The sequence below is a fragment of the Triturus cristatus genome, chromosome 5_1 (assembly GCF_964204655.1).
Source record: "Triturus cristatus chromosome 5_1, aTriCri1.1, whole genome shotgun sequence".
Lineage (NCBI taxonomy): Eukaryota > Metazoa > Chordata > Amphibia > Caudata > Salamandridae > Triturus > Triturus cristatus.
Window position 1 is genome coordinate 142,587,370 of NC_140587.1, and position 12,849 is coordinate 142,600,218.

The 12,849-nt window shown below is 40.8% G+C and overlaps 1 protein-coding gene across 1 annotated transcript in view; it reads left to right on the forward strand.

Moving 5' to 3' along the window:
* LOC146830424 (uncharacterized) overlaps positions 1-12,849 on the forward strand; it is a 157,309-nt gene that overhangs the window by 22,469 nt on the left and 121,991 nt on the right. The window contains exon 2 of the mRNA XM_085604044.1: positions 1,818-1,917. Within this exon, the coding sequence (XP_085460170.1) occupies positions 1,818-1,917 (100 nt within the window). The remainder of the gene's footprint in view (positions 1-1,817; positions 1,918-12,849) is intronic.

Consider the following 12,849-nt stretch of genomic DNA (forward strand, 5'->3'; position numbering starts at 1 on the left):
CGAAAGCCTTAAAATTAGGATTTTTCTCAGTTTAGTAGTAGTATAGTTAGGACTCCTAACTTTAGGACTCCTAAATGCCTTCTGTGAATACCGAAAGTCTTAAAATTAGGATTTTTCTCAATTTAGTAGTCCTAATTCTAAATTTAGGACTACTAAATTGAGAAAAATCCTAATTTTAAGACTTTCGGTATTCACAGAAGGCATTTAGGAGTCCTAAAGTTAGGAGTCCTAACTATACTACTACTAAACTGCGAAAAATCCTAATTTTAAGACTTTCGGTATTCACAGAAGGCATTTAGGAGTCCTAAAGTTAGGACTCCTAACTTCTGTGCCTGTGCCTCGGTGGTCTGTCCTTCTACCACCAGATGGAGATGACGCTGTCCTTCGGCTAGCTGTTTTAACATGTCATCCAGAGTAATCGATTGGGTCATGGTGTTGTCTCGTGATGGGATAGCACGGGGATCCCACTTCTGACACGACTTGTCACATAACATCTGCATCGGGAACATCTGCAGGAAGCCCTTCAGGCACAAGCCGGTCTCATTGCATAGAATCAAGTGGTACAGGATACCGCTATCCAACGTTTAACGGATAGCATCGCCAGCAGCAAGGTACACCCCAGCGTACCGAGTTCCATGCTACAAAGGTATCAGCCAGGAGAAGACCCAGACTTTTTCTTTACCAACTTTGAGCGTGTCGCTGTCACCGTGCAATGGCCCGTCGAGCGTTGGGGGCAATACATAGCTCCTCTTCTGTCAGGCGAGCTACAGACAGCCTATCAGGCTACAAACCCAGCAGGAATCATCCCTTATAGAGCCATTAAGAAAGCAATGTTGGACAGGCTGGAGTACGATCAGGAACATTACAGGACAAAATTCAGGAAGGAAAAGTGGCTATCACAGGACAATCCCCGTGCCCTGTTTTACCGGATATAAGATTGGGCAATCGCTGGCTGCAACCCCCATACCTCTACTATGGAGGAAGTGATGGATAAAATCCTGCTTGAACAGTACCTAGAGGGGCTTCCAAGAGCTACCCGGGCGTGGGTGAAGCAACACCCCAACATCACTGTCACCAGCGCCATTGAGTTAGCTTGTGCTCACCAAAGAGCCCCAGAAGCCCGGTCACTTATGCCCCAAATGCCTACACCAGTGGCGTTGAGATGGAGGTTCTCCACACCGGGTCCCTCTACTTCCCCAACCAGGCCACTTGTCAATCCCAGATTCCTACGGTCCCAGCACAAGAGCAGGAGGACAAGGACCACAATGCTTCCAATGTTCAGAGTGGGACCATATAGCTCGCAACTGCCCACAGAAACACAACCCTACCGAACCGATGGAGGTGGGGTATACCAAAGGGCGGGTACTCTCGGTCGGAGACAGGAATAGAGTCTCTGTGTGAACAGCATCCCCACCGAAGTACTTATCGACTCTGGGTGTTGCCATTCCGTGCTTACCCGTGAACGGGTTCTAGCCCATCAGTGGAGAGAAGGCGAGAGAGTAGCCATCACCTTTGTCCACGGGGATCAGAAACTCTACCTGGTAGGCTATGTAGGGTTCGGGAAGAAGGGTGATGAGAAGATCATAAGAGTTGGTGCTATACCAGACTTGGTGGAGGAGATGATCATAGGCACGGACAATGCAGACTTCCCCATACTCCTTCCCAGGGAACACCTGGTTGAAGGGAGTGGCCTTCTATAGAGGACATACACAGGGGTAGGTACAGGGAGAGAAAAACATGTAACGAAAAGAGAAAACATAACCGAATAGCTTTACTGAATGGGCTGGCTAACAACCCTTCTACTTCCTCTGTTGCAGATGGAGAGCTGGGAACATCGCATAGCTTCAGGGCAGTACAAAAGGATGATCCCACTTTGGGGAACGCCTAACCCCAGCCGGTACCAGAGAAGACGAACAGGTAGGCCCCTGTTTCTATTTGTCAAAGGGTTTGCTGTATGGAAAGGTGAAGAAGGCCACCAAAATGGTGAGACACCTACTGGTCCCTCTTCCCTTCCGGAATCAGGTCCTCCACTTAGCGCACAACCAGGCAGGTGGGGGTCATTATGGACGGGAAAAGACAGAGTAGTACCCCCTACGCCGATTTTTTGGGCCTGGTGTTTTCTTAGATATAAGGCGCTTTTGCGCGACATGTCCCCTGTTTCAACAGGTTAATCCCTCCTACATACCAAGAGCACCCCTATGTCTTCTTCCCATAATCAACACACCGTTTTCCAGGGTCGGAATGGACCTCGTGGGTCCTCTGATCACCTCCGCTCGGGGGTATCAGTACATATTGGTATTGGTGGATTACGCGACGAGGTACCACGAGGCCATAGCACTCTCCAGTATGACAACCAGTAGCGTAGCCCAGGCAATGCTAGGTTTCTTTAGTCGGTGGGTTTCCCGAACGAACTAATGATGGATCAGGGCACTCCCTTTATGTCTCGGCTTATGGCCCAGATATGTAGACTGCTGGGAGTCAGACAGATTCGGACCTCAATGTATCACCTCCCGACGGACGGCCTGGTGGAGCGGTATAACCGTGCCATCAAGAGCATTTTGAAAAAGACAGTGTCTGTATCAGGAAGGGCCTGGGACAAACAGCTTCTCCTCACTCTTTTTGCCATCTGAACACATACCCAATCTTCAACCGGCTATAACCCATTCGAGCTGGTATTTGGCAGGAAACCCCGAACCCTGTTGGACATGGCAGCGTAACAATGGGAAGACGAGGAGGACGAAGGGAGGGGTCTCTTGCAATATGTCAACCGTCTCAAGGACAGGTTGGCTACCCTATGGGAGGAGGTGCGACAGAACAGACTGAAGAGAACACGGACGGAAGCAAAGGAGAGAGAGAGAGGTCGAGACCAGTGGAGGCAGTGGGAGATAAGGAGGAAGCATGCGCAGAACCCAGCAGCGAGACAGGAGTTGAGGATTGGGAGATGCAGACCCCAATCCCAGGAGAGAAGGAGGGCCAGAACCACCATGCAGAGACCGAGGTCGACCGAAGGGAAGGCGTACTGGAAGAGGCAGTAGTGGCTCCTTCACAGGGCCACGGCTACAAGCAAGTGTACATTTCATGTCCTTATTACCTGCAAAACCCATCAGTCTGACTGCGATCACGGTTGCTGTGTCGCCATGTTGGTGCCCTACCACCCCAGCATATTTAGCCCATAAACAGCTTTTGCTAACATTATACCAGAGTGCCAAAAAGGTTAGCCAATGCTTTTGGATTTGAGGACATGGAGTAAAACATGAGCAAATGTACCTGTACCTTCTTAAATATGAATGCAAAATGTACTGGTAATTGTCAGCATTTGTGCTCCAACCCCTATTTTTCAACACTGTTGGAGTAACAGCACACTTTTTAGAATGACAAGCTGATGCAACCCACCTGGCTGAAGGGCTGCGGGGCGCTATAACAATGTAATCATAGCCTGTAGCCCATCACCGTCTGACTGCGATCTTTAGATGCTGATGTCCCCACCCTCGCCTGAGTAGCCCAGTGCCAGATTTCAGCTAATGTATACCAGAATGTAGACAAGTGGATGGAAAAGCTACTGGGATGGTGACGACAATAAGTACAGATCCCCTACCCTTTCTTAAATTATGGAAATGCCGAATGTCCAATAAATTGTAGCCTTTGTACTGTAATCCAGTGTTTGGAACCCAACACACTTTTTTACTGATAAACTTATGCAACCCACCAAGCATACACGGCGATAAGGCAGGCAAACTTGGCTTATCTACCATTTCTGTTGAAATGACTAATACATTTGCACAGACAGTTTTCTTGATAAAACTATGACGAACAAATTAATAATGTGTCAAAATCGGTTTCAGTGAATGTTTGTCTTATGTGCATCTGCGAGTACAATCGGCTCAGTGTGGATCGGTTGTCAAAGTTGCCGGGCAGTAGTGCAATACCTTTGCCCAAGCAACTCCTGACAAGATTTGCCATTGCAGGTAGAAGTAAGGGTTATATCCAGCCCACCTTACTTTCTCTCTTCCAGTTATCTGTGTATAGTGCTTGTTGGAGCATTACATAATTGTGTATTTGTGAAGAGTACCTGCTCCCGTAGGCATGTTGGCGCTGAATAACAGATGTATATTACGCCACTCATTGATTGAAAATATGTACAGATTAGCTGCCCTTTCTTAAATTGTGGGAAAGCGAAATGTTTTCTAATAACTGAGGCCTTACTGCTCTAACCCAGAGTTTCCCCAAAACTTTGGAATCACAGCATACTTTTAGGATGACAAGCTTACGCAACAAAGGCAGTAAGGCGGGCAATGTGTCAATCCGGTCTCAGTGAATGTTTGTCCATTGTGCATCTGCCAGTAAGTAAGTACCTTGATTTGTTTGACTGTGTTTAAATTGTTGCTAGTGGCTGGACGGCCTTGAGCCTTATTATAGACTTCCAGCAGAGCTGCTTGTTCGAAGAGGTACATCTTGTGCAATGTGAAACCATCATTCTGGGGTTAGTCATGGCTTCTCTGCTTGACCAAATTGTGTGATCCTAGGCAATTGTCTTAATTTTACTTGTACCTTCATTTGACATAAGGGTGCCTTGACATACATGTGGTCAAGATAACCGCTGTATAAAACTCTCGAGTGTGTTTGAATTATTAAACTATGATGTTGTCAATCTATCATAACAACCAACAACCAGGAGGGTTCCTTGTGTTAACTGACTCTCCAGGGAGAAACGCTTGTTAATGAAGTACACTTTTTAATTAAGAAGAGACTGTATATTCGGACGATTGTTTAGAGATTGTTATGGATGCCAGTAATGCCCTTACCAGGAGTACTTCTGTATGTTTGTGATAGAGCGTTGCTGATGCGAAAATTGTAGGGGTGCACCATATTCATTGTTAGTCAGCACCCGCATATAACTGAGCATGTTATTCAAGTATAATGGAAATGTATTCATTGAAATAGACAAGTAGAAATGTAAGCAGGCCTCGAGAGAGAGGGAAAAGGCCACCAGTTATACTGAAACGTATTGATATATGTAATGCTTAGTATAATAATGTCATGTATTCAGAGACATTAAGTCATGTTAGTGGAACGCAGAAGATAGTTCTCTTAAGAATGAGACGAATAATTAGGATTGGTAATTTTAGTGTGTTTAGTTTGAGGCCTAACCATATATGTAAAGTGAAGGCATTCGTTTATTTTAGCCATGTTTTATTAGGACGACAGGATTTTAGCAAAGCTTAAATTGCAGAGAGTTGTGAAACCTTATGATGTTAGGGGTTTTTTCTGTCTAGCATTTGGCTGCAGGTAGAAGGCCATGTAGCTCGTTAGTTAGAATGAGTCTTTGTTCAAATGGAATGGAGACAGAAGGAGTAGACATGAAGGGAGTGGATTGGAATGTAAAGTTGCAACTCCTGGTACAGAGAAGGCCTGGGACCCAAGGTCGAATTCATGGAAAGGAAGATGAAAGGATCCAAATGGAAATCTACTGGAGGAAGAAGCTGCCTGGAGGGGTGTGCTGAAGGGCGTGTACAGCTTTTGGGGTTTTGTATTAGGGACAGAGCCCCGTGGGTTGGGCAGACGAGACTTAGGAGAGGGACTGGAAGGAGCATCATAGATCGAGCTCTCATATGGTGAAGACTTCTTAGGAAGTTTCACTGCTGACACCTTTTATGCGATCCTCACCTGGAAAGGGAATGTTGAGTAGGGATGTCCCCTTAGAATAGAGTAGGGACGGAGTCGCGCGAGCGCGCGAAACAAGATGGCCGCCGTTTAGAGAGCTCCGGCGCTTTTTCGCCCGTTTTTTGATTAAAAACGACGAATCCTGTCAGTTTTGCGGCGCAAATGAGGTCGCTTGGCTTTTGAAAGTCTTACCTGCCGATTGCTGTGATTTATTCTGGATTTGGACGGTGTTGGAGGCGTTTTTCGGTGTCCAGCCTCTGCTTCCAGTTCTACCTTCAGGTATTCCCTGCCTGGTCTGTCAGGGGGCGGAGCAAGCCTTCAGGAAAGGGCCTGGCTTGGGCCTAGCCACTCCCATAGCCAGTTATAGCTGCTGCACCAGCTTTAATAAGGATTTTCTCACTGCTGCAATATTTTTTCCTTCATCTTCTTGCTTAGTGGATATTATTTTCGCAATTTTGTTATTTTATTTTATAAGTTATTATTACTATACTACATCAACATGGATAATAAAAATATTCATCCTAAAAGGAAGCAACAGGTTTCGCCTCCGCCAATTAAATCAAAGGCGGTAGAGTCTACAGAACCCTCATTAGCCTTAATTTTAGAGGAAATTCAAGCGCTTCGTGTCAACACAGATTCCATTGCCTCAGAGATTAAAAATGTTCGAAAGGAAATGGCGAGTCTGTCAATGAAAATCTCTGATAACACAATTAGAATACACGATAATAAGGCTAAGCTTGAGACTTTCGCTCCACTGATAGCTAAAATATCTCCTTTGTCTACCCGACTTCTAGAAATGGAAAATCGTAACAGACAATACAATTTACGCATTTTTAATTTACCAGAGGATGTGGAGGGTGGTAACTGTAGATTGTATCTGGAAAATTTGATTCCTGGGCTTCTACAAATTAAATTTCCAGAAAAATTTGAGATTGACAAGGCCCACAGAATTCCTTCACACCGCAATCCTAAACATACAAAACCTCGTCAAATGATTTTCAAAGTCCTCAGGCATCATCATTTGGTTTTGATTCGCAAGGCAGCACGAGATATTCCTTCTTTGATGGTTAATGGGAATAAAATTTTTATTTACCAAGACTTTGCCAAGGAAACAGTCTCAATCCGCAAGGAATTTTCTGCTCTTCGGCCTCAGCTAAGAAGTCTTGGTTTCAAATATGGTCTTTTTGACCCTTCAACAATGCGTATCTGGAAAGACAATCTGTCAAAATCTTTTCAACATCCTGATGACTTACGTCAGTTTTTGGATCAGCGTTCACAGCAGTCCATGGATACTCATGACTCTAATACTTGATTACAGCTAATTTACGTAATTTTCTGACAGGTTAATGGATCAATGCTACATTGGGCTCCAACGGTTCGGTCAAGCTTGTTGAGCGTATGTGCGTCTCATCTTTGATATGTTTGTACCCTGTTTGTTGTTCTCTCTTTTTTTTTAATTTTTCCACCTCTTTTTATTTGTTCTGGAGCTACTATCTTCTCTTATCATTGTTCTCCTTTTTCTCTTTTTCTCCTCTTCTTGATCCTTTTTATTCCTTCTTTCTTCATTATGGCTGATAATCACAATATTAAAGTTGTTTCACTAAATGTTAAAGGTTTACGTCATCCAGTTAAGCGTACAAAAATCTTAGACTATTTAGGTAGTTGTAAGGCAGATATCTGTTTTCTTCAAGAGACTCATATAGATGACAAAACCTTAACTTATATGAAGAAAAAATGGGTAGATACTATTGTTTCATCACCTGCTGTTGGTAAAAAAAATGGGGTGGCTATTTTTGTTGCAAAAAAGTTACATTGCCAAGTCTTAAACAAAATTTCGGACACAGATGGAAGATATATTATAGCCAAAATTAAAATTCATGATTCAGTCTTATTTTTACTCAATGTTTATGGTCCTACTGCGGATGACCCTCTTTTTTGGTCTAATATTACCACTGAGGTTCTAAAACTGGGAAAAGTTCCTTTAATTGTTGGAGGTGACTTTAATGTTATTATTGACCCATTATTGGATAGAATGTCCAGTACTAAATTTCGCCCTCCTAAGGTTTTTCATGCTTTTAAATCATTTATTCATACCACCAAGTTAGTTGACATTTGGCGTTTACACTTCCCTACAGAAAAATGTTTTACATTTTTCTCTAATCCACATAATTCACATTCTAGAATTGATTATTTTTTAATTTCCACACAACTAGTTCAATCTGTTAAGACTCCTAAGATTGGTAATATTGACATCTCAGATCATGCCTTGATTTCGTTTGTTCTGAACTTAACTTCAACTTTTGCAAACCAAACTAGGTGGCGTATGAATACTGGAATTATTCTTAATGAACATAATAAGCCTAAAATCTTAAATGCTATTCAAGACTATTTTTTACTCAATCCTGAAGGATCCACTTCTATGGTCAATAGATGGGACGCCTTTAAAGCTTATATTAGGGGTGTAACTATCTCAATTATGGCCTATGAAAATAAAACATTCAACGCTCGTATTAGATGTTTGGAAAAACAAATTGCGAAATTTGAAAGGCTTTTTATTTCATCAAATGATCCTCAATTTAAAGTCAAGCTACAAAAACTTCGATATGAATTTAACTCAATTCTTAGTACAAGAGCTGGCATCCAAATTTCTAACTCTAAGGCTAAATTCCGTTTTAATGCCAACAGGTCTGGGAAGCTTTTAGCTAATTACTTACGCATAAAAAAAGATAAAACGCAAATTACCTCAATTCACGGCCCTAATGGTAATATTGCAATATCTCATAATGATATTGTTAAGGAATTTTTGGATTTTTATTCTACTTTATATAATAAGCCTGATCCTCATGATCCCTCCATTTTGGACTCTTTTTTAAATACGTGTAATTTGCCCAAAATTTCACACTCGGACAGGCTTGGGCTAGATTTACCCATTACTACAGATGAAATTTTAGCTGCTATTAAATCTATTAAAAAAAATAAATCCCCTGGCCCAGATGGTATTCCAGCTGAGTTTTATAAAGAGTTCCAATCCCAACTTTTGCCTTATTTATTTCAACTTTTTACTTTTTTTGGTTCTTCGGGAACGGTCTCCGGTTCCTTTACTGATGCTTTAATTATTGTACTTCCTAAGCCAGATAAAGACCCCACTCTTGTTTCAAATTACCACCCTATTTCTCTAATTAATCAAGATTGTAAATTGTATGCTAAAATACTTGCTTCCAGACTGGCTCCTGTATTGGATTCTATTATACATCTTGATCAAGCCGGTTTTATGAAGAATAGATATTCTACAAATAACACAAGAACCTTATTACATGTTATTGAACAGAGTTCCACTTTAAGTTCCCCTGCAGGAATTTTGCCTTTGGATGCAGAGAAAGCTTTCGACAAAATTCACTGGCAATTTTTATTTCAAACCTTACTATCATTTAATTTTGGTACTTCGTTTATACGCATGATTTCTGCTCTGTATTATGCCCCTACTGCTCGTTTATTTATCAATGGCCAAGTATCTAGTCAGTTTTCTCTTTTTAGAGGCACGAGACAAGGCTGTCCCCTCTCTCCACTTTTATTTCTCATTGGAATTGAACCTTTCCTTACTCATATACGACAATGTGTTGATATTAAAGGTATTAAGATTAAGGAGATTAATATCAAAACTTTAGCATATGCTGATGATGTTCTGTTATTTATTAGTGAACCTATATCCTCAATGCCTGCCTTATTAGACATTATTGCAAAATATTCCATGGTTTCTGGCTATAAACTTAATATTAATAAAACTGAATTCTTCCCTTTAAACATTTTTTGTACTCCTGATATGTTACCCATGGCTGATATTGTGTGGCAAAAAGATAAATTAAAATATCTTGGGATTCTATTTGCGTCCTCCATAAAAGCAACATTAACATTAAATAGTAACTTTATTCTGAATTATATCAAAGATAAAACATCTAAATGGTCTTCACTGCACCTCTCTTGGTGGGGTAGAATGGACTCCATTAAAATGACTATTGCTCCTAAAAATTTTTATACACTTGCTATGATTCCTATTCAATTTCCATTACAATTCTATAAAGACATTGATAGACTTCTTTCCAAATTTCTCTGGAACAATAAACCAGCTCGTATTGGTTATAAGAAATTAAAAATACCTAAATGCAATGCTGGATTTGGCGTGCCTGACTTTTTTCTATATCACAAGGCCTTTATACTGAAACAAAGTTCCATATGGTTTCCTCCTTCCTCTTTAAATAACCAACCTACATGGCTTCATATAGAGCAGTCTCTTGTGGCTCCTTTTCCATTGACTGCCTTACTAACAATGTCCAATAGGTCAACATATGTGCATAAGTCGGTTATTATTAAATCCGCTAAACTCATTTTTAATGACCTAGATTCAATTTTTTCGACCCCTATGAATCATACTGAAGATCTGTCACTGTGGCATAGTAATGTGATTAAATTGAATAGAAATGTTAATTTTTGGAATGCTTGGATTAAAGCTGGTGTCTTGTATCTTAAAGATATCTATTTTGACAATGTTTTTATTTCTTTTGAAGCTTTACAAATGAAATTTAGTTTACCTCATTCTGATTTGATTAAATATGAATCTTTATGTAATTCAATTTTAGACTCTTTCCCTCATGGTATTCCGTTTAATGTTAAAGCAGATTTAGCACTATATATTCGAACTATCTCTATATTATCGCATACTGTCTCTATTTTATATAAGAAATTATCTAATTCTATAGGAAACAATTTAAATATTATTTCAACATTCTGGAATGCTGAGCTTTCACTTTCTTTATCCAACGATACTTGGATGGCTGTTTGGCTTAATAGTATTTCAGGATGGCTGCCTGTTTCACTTTACCAAACCAATTCTTATATTTTATTTAATTGTTTATGGACCCCAATGCGTTTATTTCGTGCTAAATTGATGCAAGACGACCTATGTTGGCAGTGTAAATTACTTCCTGGATCATTACGACATATGCTTTTTGAATGTCCATTAATTTTTAAATTTTGGTCTGATGTTTGGGATATTATTCAACAAATATTTCATATTCATGATGTTATTTCTTACGAAATATTAATATGTAAATCTGTTGGTCTTTTGCATAACTTATCTGAATTAGAAGGTAAACTGTTTAATTTCCTACTGTCAGCTGCTTTAAAGTCCATTACTTTTTGCTGGAAGGATATTTCGTCTTTATCGGTTCATGCTTGGTGGTCATGGGTCATTTTTACAAGAAGAGGTGCTCAATTATCCCTGCAAGGGATCAATCATAATTCTAAGTTGTTTCACTCTTTCTGGTTACCTATTGATATATACTTATCTTTATAATTGTTTATTTATACTTGATCCACCGTTTTACAGTCATTCTACTTCAAGATTTCTATGATGATTATAGCTCTTTTTTCTAAATAAGTTGACATCGCAATTTTTCATGGCTCCTTCCCTTCTTTTTAGTTTGTCATCCCTCCTTTACTTGATTATTTATACTTCTTTACCTATTGTATTTAGAATTGTTTTTTGAAATTTCTTATTTTACATAGATATTTTCGCTTATGATCAAATTTTTTTCTGTATTGTCTGTATTTGTTTAATATTATGGAAAAATGTAATAAAATATTTTGAACTCAAAAAGAATAGAGTAGGGACAGTAATGATTTGATTCATGAATTTGAACTTTGATATCACAATTGCTATAGGGTACTTGATGCTTTTGGAAGCTGTAATCCTGTTTATCTTTAGTCGTATGCGGATACTTCGTAGACTGGCATTTGTATTAATCCCCATTTATCTTTTGTGCCTTGTATTGAGGTGCCTATATATTCAGATGTTTTTGCTGATAATAAAAGGTCAACCTCCCAGATCATGAGATCATGAGTCTTCTTTTCTGAGATGTCAAATTGCGGTAAATACGATCTGATAATTGTGTTTCTTCCCCCTATGCTATTAGACAAGTAAAAAGATCCTGGCGACCTGAGTGGGTTCTTGTAGGTAATTAAATGAGAACAAGAACCGGCGTTCCCATTTGTTAGGGCAAGGGAGTGTTCGCCGCTAATTCCGTTTAAACCCCAGTTTTTGAATTACAACCAAACGTGTTTTAACTAGTGCATCAGACCATGCTCAGTCGTCTCAGCGCTGGGGTGGGCAGATGCAACTCTCTGTATGCACTGCTGTCCTTAACTGTGACGAGGAAAGGTGGCCACTCAGGGGAGCTAGTGACAAGCCTACAAGTAATGTGGATGGCTGTGCTAATCATAAAGTGTGTTTGTGCGCACGGTCACCTGAAGGGCACCTTTGTGCTGAAAACTGATGTTCCTTGATACCAAGCTCAATGGTGCTTACTTTATCGACCTCAGAAGGAAGAAAGGCTGAGTAGACCTGCCATTATGTGAGCAGGCTGCATAGAATGTCCCTTCCGATCCCTGTTTTAAACTAATATTGAAGCATAAACTTATGAGGCATTTGCCGAAAGAAACCTCCGGATTTAAACCAGGAAGCCGTATGGTGCCTTTATGAGAACCTGGGAAGAGCAGCAAATAGGAGACCATTGCGCGCTCTACTCCGTCTCTAGGGACTTTTGCGATGTGAGTTTGTTGACCCTTATGTTATTTGAAATTAATGAGGGTCTGAAACCAGTCCCTCGACTTCCTGATCACAAGTCATAAACCTAACTGGCCACAGCAGATTCACATTTTGCTCCATGTCTACAGTGGCAGCATTCCTTCCATCAACTAAATGGAGACAAAGTGTGATCACCCATGCTGGCACAATAACTTAGTTGGCCAAGCAGCGAATTATCCAGTCAATGGAATTAAATAAACAGCACTCCCCCTCTCCCAGCTCAATGCCCCCTTGGCATCCGGCATGAGAGTTTGTGTCAGTAGATTTGTCTGACCCATTTTTAATTCAAGTCAAAGGGATGCAGCTGTAGTTTGCCTGTGGCCTAAATGTCCATCGGACACACCTATGTATGCCTAAGCCCACCCAGCTAGTGTTGTCGCACAGGGCTCACCATCCACACAATGCCATGTCAAAATCCCTCTCAGGTCACCTCCCCAGGTAACTTACCGCTCGAATTACAGAAGCTGCATGGACCCAAGTGAAAATAATGCGACAAACATCACAATGAAGGTTTTTCCCATAACAGCCGGACCATTACCCTAAAACTC